This window comes from Zea mays, chromosome 10 (genome assembly GCF_902167145.1).
Source record: "Zea mays cultivar B73 chromosome 10, Zm-B73-REFERENCE-NAM-5.0, whole genome shotgun sequence".
Lineage (NCBI taxonomy): Eukaryota > Viridiplantae > Streptophyta > Magnoliopsida > Poales > Poaceae > Zea > Zea mays.
In genome coordinates, this window is record NC_050105.1 from 72,600,091 (window position 1) to 72,617,038 (window position 16,948).

The window sequence follows — 16,948 nt, forward strand, 5'->3', positions numbered from 1 at the left end:
AGATAAGCTGGATGAAGGATTGCTTCAAAGGCATTGAGAGTACCACGACCAATGATTGCATTGTAAGGGTATTCCATATCAACAATATCAAATACAACTTGTTCAGTCCTTGTATTGTTAATGAATCCGAAGGTTATTGACATTGTGATTTTTCCAAGTGCTACGATCTGCCTTCCTCCGAAGCCACAAAGGGGATGTGTGGCATCATGAATTTTATCCTCGGGCTCTTGCATTTGTCTGAAGGCCTTAGCAAATATGATATCAGCTGCGCTGCCTGTATCAACCAAAACATTATGGACCAGGAATCCTTTGATCACGCAAGAGATAACCATAGCATCATTGTGTGGGTAATCCTTGAGTTGGAGATCCTCTTGAGAGAAGGTAATTGGAATGTGAGACCATCTTGACTTGATGAAGGGTCCTTGCACCCCAACGTGCTGTACCCTTCTCTGTGCTTCTTTCTTCTGCTTCTTGTTGGCTGGCTCTGAGCATGAACCGCCTGTTATCGGGAGTACCAGCTTCGGAGCCGAAACAGCTCCGGCTTGATCGTTGAACGAAGCCATCAGCTCAAAAAAGTGGAAGTGAGTTCACCGGAGGTGGGCGCCAATGTTGGGGACTTGTTCTCAAATGCTATGAATCAAGAACAAGGCAACATAAAATGTTAAATATCAATACCCTTCGTCCTTTGAAGCATCATTTCCCCAAGGATATACTTCGGACGAAGGTTATAATGGCAGAACTACGAAGGTTATACCTTCGTAGTCGAATTCACAAAGATAATGTGAAATAACGTAAGACATCAAGCATGAAAAACAAGTGAATTGGAAATGAATAACATCATTTATTTACTATATATAAATTTAAGATGTTCAAATGTAACATTTAGATACATTTATACCTCTGCCTTGACAAAGGATAATTTCCGAGTGATGCAACTGCAATTGCAGGAATGTGTGAACAGTAAAGGAATATTGTTCACTATTTATAGGCACAGGACACAACCCATGAGGAATTACAATCATACCCTTCATAAAAGTTTACAACAATGACTCGGACTCTCATGGACTAAAAGGTCATTCTATCTTTAAGTCGGTTTGTAATTCCGAAGCTTCACGAAATGGCACCTTCGGCATCACGTACGAGCAGCTTCAGCCTAGGTTGTTTCTTTCTGCAGGACCTTCGGCGACGAAGCATGATCCCAACAATTTTCTTTGCATTTAATATCAGTTATAACTATGACAACTAATTTTTAGTCGTTTTGGACAGAAAAATATAGATTGGTCAAGCCGTTTAGTAAAGCAACATATCACACATACTTGCAAATTGTTTTCACATCTTAATATAATATATATCCGTATGCAAATTAGCAAGTCAATTTTTATAGTTCATAGCTATTGGTTCAGAACTTTATACGAAAGAATGTTGTCTCATCCCTTTCCTATAGGAGGGTGAAATAAGTTTTACCAGTAGCGTCGTACCGGAGGTGCCAGTAGCCTTAGTGTATCAGTCGCTCCTCAAAATGGACTCACTAGCAACAAAATGTTCTCTAACGAGTTGACTCGCGTGCTCGACTGGGATTGTACTTTGTCTCTTTTGTCAACTGAGCTATGGTGAATTCTATCGACATCAACGTTAGCACGATGGTTCGCCCAACTGAGCATGTCCCCAGTCCACAAAACTATGTAGTTGAGAACCTCACATGTAGATTCATATTAGTTAACAGTTTGCTTGAACAAACTAACATGGTTGTTTGATCTATGCAAAAGATGGCACTGATTGTTTGATCTAAATGTTGCGAGATGCTCTCCAATAAAAATTACATGGTTGCCTCATGGTCTATGTAAGGAAACCTTGAATTTGAATGCGTACAACTTCAGTTGCTCTGCTTGCTTTTAGAGGATTCGTCTTTATATAGGTTGAATATTGTTATATTACTTGTCTTTATGTAGTAATGTAGAAATCATGCCACAACACATTTTCCCACAACATAAAAGATAAGAGGGCCAAATTTGTGTGCTAAAATAATTTTGATAATCACAACTCACCATCCCCTTTCAATAGGCTTAGGAGCTTCTTTTTATATTTTTCACCCTACAATGCAAAATTTTATATGGAGGCCATGGTATATCATCGTATCATGTATTATCAACTTAGGATTTGCGTATTTCAATTAATAGTGCCATTGAGCCAATTTTGGTTGTTCGAGATGGCAGATTTCGATGTTTGTTATGATTGCTGAGTTGATTATTGATAGCATCACTAAACAGTGACTTATGCGTGCACACGTGTCCCCTGTTGCAACGCACGGGTATATACCTAATTAGATATGAGAGTGTGTGCCATTGTGTCTTACTTTGACCTTTTTAATTACCACTTGGTACATACATAAGATAAAAGTTTAGGATGGAAATTCAGACCTTACAACCCTATACAGAATATGCGAGTGATCAACAGTTATGGGGGCAGTGTCGACGAGATTGGGGTAGCGAGGCCATGAGGGGCGTCGGTGCGTCGGCGGCCCAGTGAGTGTCGCCACATCGTGTTACGAGTCCGCGACAATTTGTTTTCTCTACGGATGATATGCTCATCAATTAGTTTATTAGGTTCCCAATAAACTATAGCTTGCAAACGGACTGTTGTATGATGACTGAACAAAGATAAACTACTACAAATCCATAGCATGAATAATTAGGGCCCCGTAGATTGGGGGGGAAGGGTGGTTGCCCACCCTGCAACCCCTTAGAGCCGGCCCTGGTGGTCGTAAATGCTATTTGGCACCTCAAATATTGGACCTAAATATGTACTCAATGGTCTAACTAGTTGAACTAATAAGCTCATAGTTGCATCCAAACCATTATTTCCAACTCGTAATATTTAATATATTTTATTCATATCTAAGTCATTCCTACTATTGTAAAGTTGAATCGAAGTCATTTTTTCTAAACCACAATTTATAAGACATTTTTATATTGCATCGATGTCATTTATGCATTGTAGGGTTGAAGCCATTTCTTTTAACTCATAGTATTTGAGACAATATATGTTGTATCTAAATTATTCTAGTATTTAAGACGTTTTATTTACATCTAAGTCGTTCATGCTATTACATAGTTGAATCTAAGCCATCCTTTCCAACTCATAGTTTCTGAGACATCTTTAGGCCTTGTTCATTTGTGTCGGATTGCACCCGGAATCGTTCCACCTAATCAAAGTTTATATAAATTAGAGAAGCAATCCGGTTAGGAATCGTTCTGACCCACCAATCCGACAGAAACGAACAAGGCCTTATGTTGCATCGAAGTCATTTATGTATTGCATGATTGAATCTAAGACACTTCTTTCAACTTATAGTATTTAAAACAGTATATGTTCCATCTAAACCATTCTAGTATTTAAGAAATTTTATTTACATCTAAGCCGTTCTTGCTATTAAACAGTTAAAGCTAGCTCATTTTTTCCAACTCATAGGACAATTTTATATTCCATCTAATTCATTCATGCATTATAGGATTGAATTTAAGTCATTTCTTCTAACTTATAGTTTTAAGACAATATATGTTCCATCAAAGTTACTCCAATATTGAAGACATTTTATTTGTATTTAAGTCATCCCTCACTACCGGAATCCGAGGCTTTGCCGAGTGTCGGCCTCTTTGCCGAGTGCCTTTTGTCGGGCACTCGGCAAAGAAGGCTTTGCCGAGTGCCGCACTCGGTAAAGTTAGGCTCTCGGCAACGAGCCTCTTTACCGAGTGCTGGACACTCGGCACAGGGCGCCACTCGGCAAAGACCCGTTTGCCGAGTGTTAAACACTCGGCAAAGGAGGCGCTCGGCAAAGGGCCGTCAGCGTCCGTCCCAAAGCTGACGGTCGTCAGTCTTTGCCGAGTGCCGGGGGTTGGCACTCGGCAAAGAGTCTTCGTTGCCGAGTGCTATATATATGGCACTCGGCAAAGAACCCTTTGCCGAGTGTCTTATAAAGACACTCGGCAAAGTATACTTTTATTTTTTAGATTTTGTCTCCCAAACTTTTTGTGGTATGTTCCTACACTATGTATACCTACATGTATCATTTGTGGACAATTATAACAGAGTTTTGAATCGTTAGTAGATTTAGTTCGTTTATTTGAATTTCTTCGGAAAATTCAGATTTGAACTGCAGGTCACTCGAAACTTGGGAAACCGTGCATGCAAAAATGATACCCGTCCTATTTAGCACAAGTTACGACCGATTTCAGGAGCGGACCGGAAACTTCGAGCACCATGCTCACTCAACATGGCCGTGAACTTGCTATCGAGCTGTTTAAAAATTGTATGAAACACCAACAAAGTCAGAAAATCATGAAACTTGTCCACGTGTCATGATATCATATGTAGAGGCTGTGATAAAAATTTGAAAAAGTTTCGAGAAAATTGTGACGCACTATGTGTAGAAACCTAAGAGAACCACATTGAAACTTTATGATTTCATGTGTGGTTCTCTTAGGTTTCTACACATAGTGTCTCACAACTTTCTCCAAACATTCTCAATTTTTTTATCACAGCCTCTACATATGATATCATGACACGTGGACAAGTTTCATGATTTTCTGACTTTGTTTGTGTTTTATACAATTTTTAAACAGCTGGATAGCAAGTTCACGACCATGTTGAGTGAGTATGGTGCTCGAAGTTTCTGGCCCGCTCCTGAAATCGGTAGTAACTTGTGCTAAATAGGACGGGTATCATTTTTGCATGCACGATTTCCCAAGTTTCGAGTGACCTGCAGTTCAAATCTGAATTTTCCGAAGAAATTCAAATAAACGAACTAAATCTAATAGTTATAAAAAACACTTTTATAATTGTACCAAAATGGTACTAGTAGGTCTAAATAGTGTAGAAACACACCAAAAAAAGTTTGGTTACCAAATATAAAAAAAATAAATTATACTTTGCCGAGTGTTGCACAGCTAGCACTCGGCAAAGGCGGCTTTGCCGAGTGCCTGCCCTTTGACACTCGGCAAAGTATAAAGAACAGAACTTTGCCGAGTGTTGTACATCTAGCACTCGACAAAGCAGCCTTTGTCGAGTGCCCGTGATCCGGCAGTCGGCAAAGTTTATTTTTAAATTTTAAAAAAATCTTTGCCGAGTGCCGGATCGCGGGGACTCGGCAAAGAAAATGACTTAACCGGCCGCGCGGCCGGCTTTCTTCTTCCTTCTCCTTTCCTTCTCCTTTCTCTTCTCCCTCTGCCTCACCGCCGCCACGCCCGCCGCCTGCCCCAAGCTCCGGCAAGCCGCCGGCGCCTCCCCGCGCCCGCGCCCACGCCGGCACGCCGCCCTCGCCCGGCCGCCCGCCCGCCCCACGCACCCGACACGCCGCCGCCGGCGAGCCGACCGCCGCCCGCCCCCGACGCGATCGGCAAGTCGTCACCGGTCGCCCGCCCACGCGCCCGGCACGCCGCCACCGACCGACCATCGCCAAGCCGTAAAGGTTTATTGAATTTATTAAATTTTTGTTTGTTTGTGTTCATATTATATATTGTCATATGTTATTTAATTTATTAAATTTATGTATGACTATTGTTATATTATATGTTTTATTAAATTTATACTACATGTTTATTGAATTTAGTGAGTTGATACTACGTGTTTATATTATGTGTTTATAATGAATTTCGTGTGTTTATTGAATTTAGTATGTGTGTTTATTAAATTTATAGTACATGTTTATTGAATTTAGAGAGTTTATACTATGTGTGTCAATTAGATATATTTTGTGGATGTCGGCCATCGTGCTGCTAGTTTTATTTGCAGGTTTTGTAAACATCCCCGTACAGGGGAGGTGCTGCCGAATTTTTTACATGTTATATTAAACTATAGTCGGTTATATATGTTATAGGATGGAGGACCGTGAGCGGATGTACACGGGCCGTAGAGGAAGGAACGATGTCACCACTGAATGGATTAGAAAGACCGATGATTTCGTGGAACGGGCATATGGCGAAGCTGCTAAAGGAGCGAGTCTAGTCCCATGCCCGTGCAGCAAATGTGACAACCGGAAAAAAAAACCAAAGAAGACCATGGTAGAACATATTTGGAAGAATGGATTTACGCCGGGCTATACTCGGTGGATATTTCATGGTGAAGCGCATCGTACGAGAGAGGAGGTGCTGAGACAACGTGTCGAGGATTATGACGCGAATGCGGGGGTAGCGGATATGTTGAACGACTATCAGGAGGCACAGTACACGGGAGGATGTATGGATGACGAGCTAGAGCCGACTGCAAAGGCGTTCTACGACATGTTCGACGCGGCACAGAAGCCCCTTCACGGCCAGACAAAGGTTTCTCAACTGAATGCCATTGGGCGTGTAATGGCGTTCAAGTCGCAGTACAGCATGAGTAGAGACGCATTCGATGGCTTATTGACGGTTATTGGGAGTCTGCTTCCGGATGATCACGTTCTGCCAAAGAGCATGTACGAGGCACAGAAACTACTTCGTGCACTCAAGATGACGTATGAGCAGATTCATGCTTGTCCGAAGGGCTGCGTGCTATTTAGGAAAGAATACGCGGAGGCAAAGTACTGTCCCAAGTGTAATTCGTCTAGGTTTATGGAGGTAGACTCTGGTGATGGACAGAAGAGGCAGCTCGACATCCCCTTGACAATCCTACGACACCTTCCGTTCATACCGAGGATCCAGCGTCTTTACATGACAGAGGAATCCGCGAAACAGATGACATGGCACAAAAATGGAAAACGATACAATCCTGACAAGATGGTGCACGCATCAGATGGTGAAGCATGGAAACACTTTGATGACATTCACCGTGAGAAAGCCGAAGAGGCTCGTAATGTACGTGTTGTGTTGGCCACAGATGGGTTCAATCCCTATGGAATGAGCGCTGCCCCGTACACATGTTGGCCCGTGTTTGTTATCCCAATCAATCTCCCCTCTGGTGTGTGCTTTCAAAGGCAGAATATATTTGTGTCGTTGATAATTCCCGGACACCCGGGGAACAAAATGGGCGTGTACATGGAGCCTTTGATCGATGAATTGGTACGTGCCTGGGAGGAAGGGGTATGGACGTATGACCGAGGTACGTGCATGGGAGGAAGGGGTATGGACGTATGACCGAGCTTTGCCGAGTGCCGCACAGAACACTCGGCAAAGAGCCTGACATGGGGACCCTCTCTGGCGGGCTCTTTGCCGAGTGTCCCAAGTGGCACTCGGCAAAGATGGATTCTTTGCCGAGTGCTGCCTGGAAGACACTCGACAAAGATAACTTCTTTGCCGAGTGTCACCAGGGACACTCGGCAAAGCCGCCGTCTCCGTCACCCGGCGCTGTAACGGCCGCTTTTCTTTGCCGAGTGCTCTCTGGCACTCGGCAAAGAGGTTTGCCGAGTGCCCGAGAAAAAGCACTCGGCAAAGAAGGCTTTGCCGATGCACTGTTTGTCGAGCCTTTTTTGCCGAGTGTCACACTCGGCAAAGCGATTGATTCCGGTAGTGCCTACTATTATAGAGTTGAATCTAAGTAAGTCATTATATTCAACTCAGAATTAAATCTAAGTTATTTCTTAACTCACAATATTTAAATTATTATAGGTTGCATTTGCGTTATTCCTTTGCCTATGGTATTCAGTCATTTTAAGTGATTTCATATTATTTAAATCATTCTATATTATTTTTAACTTATTTTAGATTATTTAAGTTATTTTTTAATAATGGATTGCATATAGCAGAGATAGATGAGACCTATTTTAGTCTGGAGCTTTCTTGGTCAACAAACAGCGCACTTGAACTTGTCCTCCTTGTCCTCCTCGAAAACACCAGCCGGCGGCCGACTCGACTCGACTACTTCAATTCGTCGTAGTGTGCTCCAAGAACCAACAGCACGCTCTCCCTCTCCCCGACGGCTGCTAGCTAGCGACAACAGATCGACGGCAACACCGATGGGCGAGGCCAACGCCACAGGCACGCCAGCCACCGCGACGGTGCGCGTGCTGGCCGTGTCGCGCGTCGCGCCGGCGCCGGCGCCGGCAGCGGCGGACCCCGTCGTCGTCAAGCTGTCCTTCTTCGACACGCCCTGGGTCGTGCTGCCGCCCATCCAGCGGGTGTTCCTGTACGAGCTGCCTGGTGGCGACGGTGAGTTCACGGCGGCAGTGACGCGCCTCAAGAGCTCCCTCGCCGCCACGCTGGCGGTGTACCTGCCGCTGGCCGGGAAGCTGGCGTACGTCGCCGGCACCGGGGACGTGGTCGTGGACTGCGTCGACGACCCCGGGGTGGCCTTCGTCGAGGCGGAGGCGGACGCCGGTATCGACACCATGGACGTCCGCCGGCTGGCGAGCGACGAGGCGCACGACATCCCGGCGTTCCTAGCGCTGGTACCGGAGCTCCCCACCAAGGTGCTCCCGGCGCCGGTTCTGTCCGTGCAGGCCACGCGGATCCCCGGCGGCGGCCTCGCGCTCGGCCTCTCCGTGCACCACGCCGTCGCCGACGGCCAGGCCGTGTGGAGGTTCATGGGCGCCTGGGCCTCCGCCGCCCGCGACGGATCCCCCGTCACCAAGTCCCTCCCCGCGCCGCACTATAGCCGGGAGGCCGTCCACGTCCCCAACGGCGACGAGTTCGCGCGCCAGATGCTCAAGATGGTCGCGCCCAACCTGCCCGCGGTGCGCTCGCACTATAGCCATGCACGGAACACCTGCTGCACCATTTTTCTGTGCCTCGGTCACGGAACCTCTTGCATGTGTGCATGCAGGCGGGCACCGTTGCGGACTACGACTTCAGCCAGCGCTTCCGCCTGGCGCGCCGGACGTTCTACCTCGGCGGCGACGACATCAGGGCACTGAAGCTCCGCATCTCCGCGCTCGCCGAGGCCGAGGCCGAGGCCGAGGACGACGTCGTCGCCGACGGCAGAAGCAAGAAGAAGCCGGTGTCGACGTTCGTGGCGCTGTCGGCGCTGGGATGGACGTCGTTCGTGCGGTGCAAGGGCCTGGGCGCCGGCGACGACACGTACCTGGTGTTCCTGGCGGACCTGCGCGCGCGCATGGACCCGCCCGTGGCGGACGGCTACCTGGGCAACTGCATCAAGGGGTGCCTGGCGACGGCGGACGCCGGGGACCTGCTGGGCGAGCGCGGCCTGCTGGTGGCGTGCCGCGCGATCCAGGCGGCGGTGGCGGAGATGGAGGCGGCGCCGCTGGCCGGCTCGGAGCGGTGGATCCAGAAGATGATGGGGCTGCCGTTCGCGCGCCTCGCCAACGTGGCGGCCAGCCCGCGGTTCCGCGTGTACGAGGCGTCCGACTTCGGGTTCGGCCGCCCCGCGCGCGTGGAGCTCGTGTCCATGAACAACGACGGCGAGATGGTGCTCGTCGGCGGCAGGGGCGACGGCGAGGTGCAGCTGTCCGTGTCGCTGGACCCCGCGCGCATGGAGGACTTCAAGGCGCACGTCTTCGCCACCTCCGCGGCGCCGTCGGACTCAGCGGCGGCGGCGGCCAACTGATCGATGGAGGCAGAGGCGTGTGGTGGACGAGAGGCATACGGATCATGTGAGCAGATTATGCATGTGTGCAGCTATTGTCGATCGAACGAAGTATTTTCCACGAACAACAAAAAAAAAACCAAGTATTTTTCAGTTTACATTGGATATATATATATATATATATATATATACAATTATATACAAGAATCTTTCAATTATTTGTTCATGGAATATATATACGTGTTTTTTTCTATTCAACAGGTGCCTCGAAGTGAGCATGCATGATAAACTCACACTACAAGAGAAAACATTCGGTTCTAAGGTTGAAGATAAATTCTCGCTGCTGAATCCAGATTAGACAAAAAAAGCAGACACCTCTATTTCTTTACGCGCGTCGTGAACGATTTTTATTTGTTTATGCATTCATGAAAGCAGAATAGGACTATTGGCTACCGTGTATTATGTTAGTCTCCCTCCATCACAAAAAGAACTGCCGACGAGCCAAATATATCTAAAATCTAACTAATTCCATATAAAAAACTATTTTAAAGTGAATCCAATTAGAAATCACAATACTGATCTTTTTTTCTCATAGAATTTATTAAGATTAAAAAAGTTCAACCTGTTCTACACTAAATCTACAACCACAAATTCCTTTTCTTGTGGAAAACGAGGAATAACTAGCAAGAGAACGAAGATAGGCTGTGTTGTCGCCATGCATAGCATTTATTGGATCCGATCCGTGAGACCGTGACGACGCGACGGCGACGTTTGATTGTGCATGCGTGACGTGCGTCATCGCATGAATCGACGCCGGCGGCCCGGTTGGGTTGCGGCCCTATGGAATACGTGGTTACAAAAAGGCCCTCGTCATGGCTGACGTATGTGCACTTTGCTTTCGCCGGCAATGGGCCATCACATGCCCATCACGAGGCGATGGTTACTCAGCTCTGATTGCATCCCCGTCACGCAGGGACGGCAGGAGGCTCTTTCTTCGATCTCTAATATGTACTGACTATTAAGGGGACAGTGTAGACTGCTCCCGCCTCCACCCGCCGCTCCACCTCCCCCGCGGCGAATCCCGCCCGCCCGCGCCTCCCTCGTCGCGGAACCCGCCTCCACACGCGAATCGCCCTCGCGAAACGACCGCCACCACCCGCACGCCCGCCACCACGCACCCTGCTTGCCAGCCGCCATCCGCGAAACGCCATCGTGAAACACTCGCCAGCCATGCCGCGAACCCCACGCCGCAAACGCCACCAACACCCGCACGACCGCGAAAGCTGCAACCGCCACGCCCCCAACAGCTGTCGTCCAAGCAGCGGCGGAGGCGGAGGGTGGGGAGGAGTGGGCGGCGGCGTCCCCCGCGGCGATATCCGGGGATGAGGCGTCTGAACGGACGGTGGGAAGGGAGAGCGCGACAAAGTCACGGTCGACGTCCCCAGCGCCGTCGTTGTAGGTGCGGAGCAGCCCCGACAGGGAGAGGCCGCTGTCGTCGAGGAGGATGAACTAGGCGCAGGTGCGGAACACCTCGTCGAGGATGGCGGAGATCTGGTCCTCGCTGAACTTGACCCGAGGATTGACGGCGACGACGATGGCGGCCATCTCGTTGCGGTCCAGCCCGCCGTCCCCATTGGTGTCGAAGCGCTCGAAGATCCTCCTCACCTTCTCCGCCCGTGACCCGCGGCCGGTTGACGTTGCCGACGCGGACAGCGCCATTACGGCTCGCTGCGCACGGGGAAAAACCAGCCGGATTACGGCGAAATTCGGGCACGCGGGGCGGGCGCAGCGACGACACGCGCGGGTGGGGGATTTGATGCAGGAATGCCGGGTGGGCCCAACCAGGATGGAGAGGGCCGAGGGAAGGAGAGAGGAGGGTAAAAGGAGTCAAGAATCTTTCATGCACCATGCGGGCTTAGGAAGGTCTAATTTTGACCAGACTTGGTACATGAAGACACACACACACGCATCACTTCCAATTAAGCAATGATTCACACATATTGGTTCTTAGTTAGCATCCATTTGGTCTCTTTTGCTTCAGCTTTTCCACACATTCCTGTATAATGACCCGCTCATGCCATAAGAAATTTACTGAAATGCCTTCTTCCTGTCCATTCTTGGTTTATGCCAACCAAGAACTACAAGGGAATCCCGTGTATTGGATCACACATACTGTTTGCTAGCTGTTTGCTTTTTTAGGCGTGCCTGCCACTAAATCGTGTTTCCATCGTCGTTGGTAGAATCCGGGAGAAGCAGCGCAAGGAGTCCTCTCGTCTACAAATCGTGAACCGAAAGCTGAGTGCGATGAACAAGTTGTTGATGGAGGAGAATGACCGGCTACAGAAGCAGGTTTCCCGTCTCGTCTTGGACAACGGGTATATGAAGAATCGACTCCACAGTGTGAGCTACTTTTCTCTTTTCAAATATACATGGGCTTGAACTAAAAATGGGTTGGTTTCATGATGCATGGCTTGCTGCATTTTAACAAAGTCTGTTACAGTATTGTTTACATGCCTACTGTAATTTTTTTCCCCATGCTTATGCATTATCTTATTCTACTTGCTATAACATTTGCTTGTAAATTTGCGGCCTTCTGTAGCCACCACCGACACAAGCTGTGAGTCCGTGGTGACAAGTGGTCAGCACAACCAACAACCCAGCAGTTCTGCATCCTCCACAAAGGGATGCGAACAACCCAGCAGGGTAAGCCTGAAACTTGGTTACATTTCAAACCTTATCCTTGCTGTAATGCTAATTTTCCTTTTGTCCAGTCTACTCGCTATTGTTGAGGAGACATTGGCAGAGTTCATGTCCAAGGCGACTGGAACTGCTGTCAACTGGGTGCAAATGGTTGGGATGGAGGTAATGTACTTGTTTTTCTAGATAGTGTGCTACCCTAATATGGTGATGCACCTGATGTTGATATCTCTGACCGTTTCAAATGTGATACTGATTGCAGCCTGGTCCGGATTCCGTTGGAATCGTCGCTGTTTCGCACAACTGCAGCGGCGTAGCAGCACGAGCTTGCGGCCTTGTGAGCCTTGAGCCCACAAAGGCATGTTGATTCTTATTGGTCTTGCGTTTCTTTTAGCTTCTGCAGCTGTGAGACATCTAATTAGTTTCCATTTAGGTTGCTGAGATCCATAAGGATCGTGCATCGTGGTTTCGCGATTGTCGGCATGTTGATGTCCTCCATGTTATCCCTACGGGTAACGGTGGAACGATTGAGCTGATCTATATACAGGTATATGTCTGCACATAAGGTTCTCTTTTTACGTGTTTGTTTATATACTATTTGTGTATGATCCTTGGACAAGGGAATCACAGGGGTTTGGTTTTGTTACCATGCCTTGTGTCAAGGAGGCATATCGCTACATCAAATATCTAAATCGTTTTGTGATGCAAGATCAGGTCATAACTGCTGAGAAGGTAAAATCATAAGATTGGGAGCATATGAATTTCCTTTATTTAATTTGGCCTCGCCTCGCTCGAGAAGGTTTGTTTTAGTTTATATGGACAATTTTTATTTGCCAGTGACAGATAGATGAATTCTACACCAACTTGAGTTTTTCCTTGGAGTCATTTTTAAGACATTAAATCTTTTTCCATGTAAATATGTTAAAATACAACCCTGTTCTATTTTTTATGTTCTAAGAGGCTATCAAATTGTGCTATTGGCTATCTATGTGCTTATGTCTGATGTGATAATTTGCTCACACCTTCTCTAATGCATTTTCTATTACGCCTGTTCAGGATGTTTCTTCTAGGGAAGCTTCAAATGTCTTCACATGGTTAGGAGCTCCATGTTATTGCCCTCAACGTTTGAAGCACTACAAATCTTTCTGTCGTAGAGGAATTACTATCTCAGTATGCCCACTCGCTGTCTCTGGCTACTTTTTTGTTGTCTTTTTAGCTATGTGCAATGTGCATCTCTACTCGTTGCTCTTTGTCAATCAAATATAACACTTACATTTCAAACACCATACCTAGGCAAACATGAAACTGAGCTGTCATAAAAAATGTCACACAGTCCTGAATATTACTTAGACAATTTCATAAGATAGAACTGGATTTTTTTAAGATAGGCTTCTTTTACTCCGACATTTTTTCATATTCTTACTTTGAGATGATATTAAGGAACCTTTTGGCTTCATAGAAATACAAAATTAAAAGTAGATGTGCCAATATTCTTAGTTTCGTGTAGTAAAGTTTTGAAGGTTGAACTTTAGCTGATGCATTCCTGCTATACTTGTAGGTGCATAATTTTGTATTCATCATGAGTGAAGAGATGAAGAGACTTATTGCTTATGTGAAAGATCTCTACGAGGATACAAACTCATGCAACATGGTCAAGGTACAATGGTTCGACAAAGTTGATGAGGTTGGTGTTCCCTTGCCCATGGATTTCGATGACAGGGAGATCTTCTTCTCTCTGGACCGTCAAGATCTCAATGTAGAATGCATTGATGGATTGGCTGCAGTCCTGAGTGTCCAGCACTACGAGAAGTTCAAGGGTGATACCAGATACAACTTGTGGCAACCTTATTTTTGCTGTCGGCAGATTGATAATGGTGACATCAAACCTTTTGATGTCACACAGCTGCAAGGCTACTGGAGCCAGGAAGTACTTATGACCATGTTCAATGCAACTTCCTCTCTGAAGGTGCGTTTCAAGGTCCCTAAATCTAGACCCAATTCAGATGGAGGGCTAAAGAGGAAGCGTGATGCATTCAACGATGATGCTAATCCACAGAAGTTCATTCCTTCTAGTGCTTCTACTTCTAGGTTTTATGGTGAGAACATCCAACAATTGTGTCCTGGTTGCCATGTGGAAGTACTCTCTCAAGATAGTGGTATAAGGGGATGTTGGTTTAGATGTTTGATTCTGAAGAGGCATAAAGATAAAATCAAGGTGCGCTACCTAGAACTTCAGGATGCTGATGAGACTGGAAACTTGGAGGTGCGTTCTGTTCAGTTCTCTATAATTTTGTTTAATGTCATTGGAGTTTAGAGCTGGAGTTTGACCTAATGTGATGCTTGCAGGAGTGGGTTATGCTAACACGATTTGCCAAACCTGATCAACTGGGTGTACGTTTCCTTGGAAGGCCAATGGTTCGTCCACAGCGCGTGGAACAAAGCAAGGCCTCATGCTTTGATGTTGGAGCCATTGTTGATGCGTGGTGGCATGGTGGCTGGTGGGAGGGAATCGTGCTGTGCCAGGTGGGCAGCGGGCGTCTACAAGTTTATTTTCCAGGTAACTTCCTATTCCTATGATTATGGGCAATTCTTTTATACTATGCATTTTGTGAGCAATTAGTGTATTAAAACAGTGTACCTTACCTTTTTTTTGGCTATTCATCACAGGAGAAAACCGAACAGCTGAATTTGGTGAAGATGAGCTGAGGTGTTCCCTTGAGTGGGTTGGTAACAAATGGAATCCTTTGAAGGGAAGAAAAGATGTCACAAGCAAGTTGACCTCCACTGCAGATTGTGGAAGTGAATGTTTGATTGGGAAACAAGATCCACTGAATTTTTATGTGCCTAAAAATTCGGAACCTCAACTAGAGAGACATCAATATGACAAGGGGGGTATTGAGAAATCTTCAGTCAGCACAATTTCATGAGATCAGAAACGTGTCCTTGCCGACCTGACTAATGATTTGAAGTTAGATAACTTGAGGTGGAGGCCAAGAAAGAGGAGCAGAAGATCTGGCTCAAGAAAGCAGTCGGACACAAGCAGTGGAAGCAGCAGCGGGGACATGGACCTGTTCAGCCCCAGCCCCAGTGGAAGCTTTGGTCAGCATAATTTAGTGCCTGACGAGGAGACATGCAAGAGAAGTGGAGAGCAGACTTTTCTGGGTGTGCGTGTGCAGGTTCCCAATCTTGTGATGTCCAGGTGAAAGCCATCTTAGCTCCGGTTGAAGATTAACGTGTTAGCTTCTTACTTTCTGGAGTTACACCGACCTTGGCGAGATGTGGTTTTGTGCATCCCCAGGTTATTTTTGCCAGCACAACCCAGATCCAGTTTTCTGCAGTTTTTTGGAGGCTCATCAGCTGTGATCAAAGATGTGAAAATGTCTCACCAAGAACCAGTACACAATTTGTATGTAGGGAGGGAAGAAAAGGCTCGGTTTGGTTTTGGTTTTAGAGCTTTCACATTTACCCTTTTTGTGTGCAAATTAATCAGAGCTAACATAAGGCTACTTGTGTAATATATGTGTCTCGAATTTGTAACCATTAATTGATGTCTTTTGTTCTTTAGGTTAGCATGACACAGTTTGTCCAACATGTCACCTCTTTTCACGTGGAACACAAAATAGGTAAACGTGTATTTATGGTACTTTAGACCCTTTCAATAAGGTAACCGAAAACACTCTCTGTTTAATCCCTATTATTTGCTCTGTAGAATTACGTCCCAGCTCCTTTATAACATATAAAACAAAAATTTTAAGCCCTGTGTGTTTACAAATAATGTTCTCATCGGTTCATGTGGTCTTTTAAGCCCTGTCTCTACATGGACTTCAGCCTCGCTTCGCTGTCACCACGTACTGGACCTGGACCTGCACCGATGTCACGCACCTCGTGCATGTGCTCCTGCAGCTCCGCCTCGCCTGGTGCGGCAAGCTCATCCGGTATGCCCGCGCCGTCGCCGCGCACTACGTCTGCTCCGTCAAGGGCCTCTACTTTGACCTCTTCATCATTAGGGGTGGAAACAGAGCTTTCAATGCATGCTGAAGGTGCACGGCGTGATCAATATTATCCATGCTTGATAAATGATGACAATGGTGATGGCCGTGATGTACAGTCAACATTGTATTGATCTTTTTCTGAGTTTTAGGCTATCATGTTGTTTGCTGGAATGAAGATATTTTATTGTTCACTTGGTTCTTGTGATAGAGTTAATTACCTTATTTCGGTGCTTTCTTAGTACCCTTTTTCTGATATTTGAGTTCTAAATAACACTTCCCCAATTGTGCTGTCATTATAACTCAATGACATTATTAAAATCATATATATAAATCAATATGTTACTAATCGTTGCAATGTAATGGTGAAATAGCTAGATTAAAATAACAATTTATATATGGGTAGGATTACAATGGATTCCGAAACATTTTCTCATAACAATATAACACACATTTGTATATAAGTTATCGTATTATTATACGTTCCCGTTGCAACGCACGGGCACTCATCTAGTAAGACTCTAAGAGCTGACCGGGAAGGAGTAGGGATGAAAACGGTACGGGTACCCGGAACGGGTATCGGATACAGGTACCAAAACGTGACTTAATTTCGGATACAGATACATGTATTTTGTTTGTCGGGACAGATACGGGTATTATCCGGATAATGAACCTCGGATACGGGTAGGATACGATACGGAATCACTATTACTCGGTCAGTACCCGAAAATCCCGGGTCGGATACGGGTACCCGTTTTTTTTTCTGCATAATATAGTTATAAAATCATAACTTTTACATATGAAATCGG

General features: G+C 46.2%; 2 protein-coding genes across 2 annotated transcripts; both read left to right on the plus strand.

Annotated features, from left to right (window-relative positions):
- Positions 1-7,740: 7,740 nt before the first annotated feature.
- LOC100284673 (transferase family protein) lies at positions 7,741-9,709 on the plus strand. Its single transcript, NM_001157568.2, has 2 exons — positions 7,741-8,644; positions 8,734-9,709. The coding sequence occupies exons 1-2, from the start codon at positions 7,928-7,930 to the stop codon at positions 9,472-9,474; spliced, it is 1,458 nt and encodes a 485-aa protein (NP_001151040.1). The 5' UTR covers positions 7,741-7,927; the 3' UTR covers positions 9,475-9,709.
- Positions 9,710-11,549: 1,840 nt separating this feature from the next.
- On the plus strand, positions 11,550-15,492 carry LOC103642512 (uncharacterized). The gene is made up of 9 exons (XM_035963251.1): positions 11,550-11,573; positions 11,653-11,828; positions 12,225-12,315; positions 12,413-12,487; positions 12,584-12,697; positions 12,781-12,882; positions 13,709-14,413; positions 14,497-14,707; positions 14,818-15,492. The coding sequence occupies exons 1-9, from the start codon at positions 11,550-11,552 to the stop codon at positions 15,075-15,077; spliced, it is 1,758 nt and encodes a 585-aa protein (XP_035819144.1). The 3' UTR covers positions 15,078-15,492.
- Positions 15,493-16,948: the final 1,456 nt, after the last annotated feature.

Bases quoted from the DNA above. Each gene is read 5' to 3' on its own strand.
- LOC100284673 (NM_001157568.2), top strand. From the start codon at position 7,928: ATGGGCGAGGCCAACGCCACAGGCACGCCAGCCACCGCGACGGTGCGC. The intron at 8,645-8,733 runs GTGCGCTCGCAC...GTGTGCATGCAG, and splicing joins TCGCGCCCAACCTGCCCGCG to GCGGGCACCGTTGCGGACTA.
- LOC103642512 (XM_035963251.1), top strand. From the start codon at position 11,550: ATGCCTTCTTCCTGTCCATTCTTG. The intron at 11,829-12,224 runs GTATATGAAGAA...CCTTTTGTCCAG, and splicing joins CGTCTCGTCTTGGACAACGG to TCTACTCGCTATTGTTGAGG. The intron at 12,316-12,412 runs GTAATGTACTTG...TACTGATTGCAG, and splicing joins TGCAAATGGTTGGGATGGAG to CCTGGTCCGGATTCCGTTGG.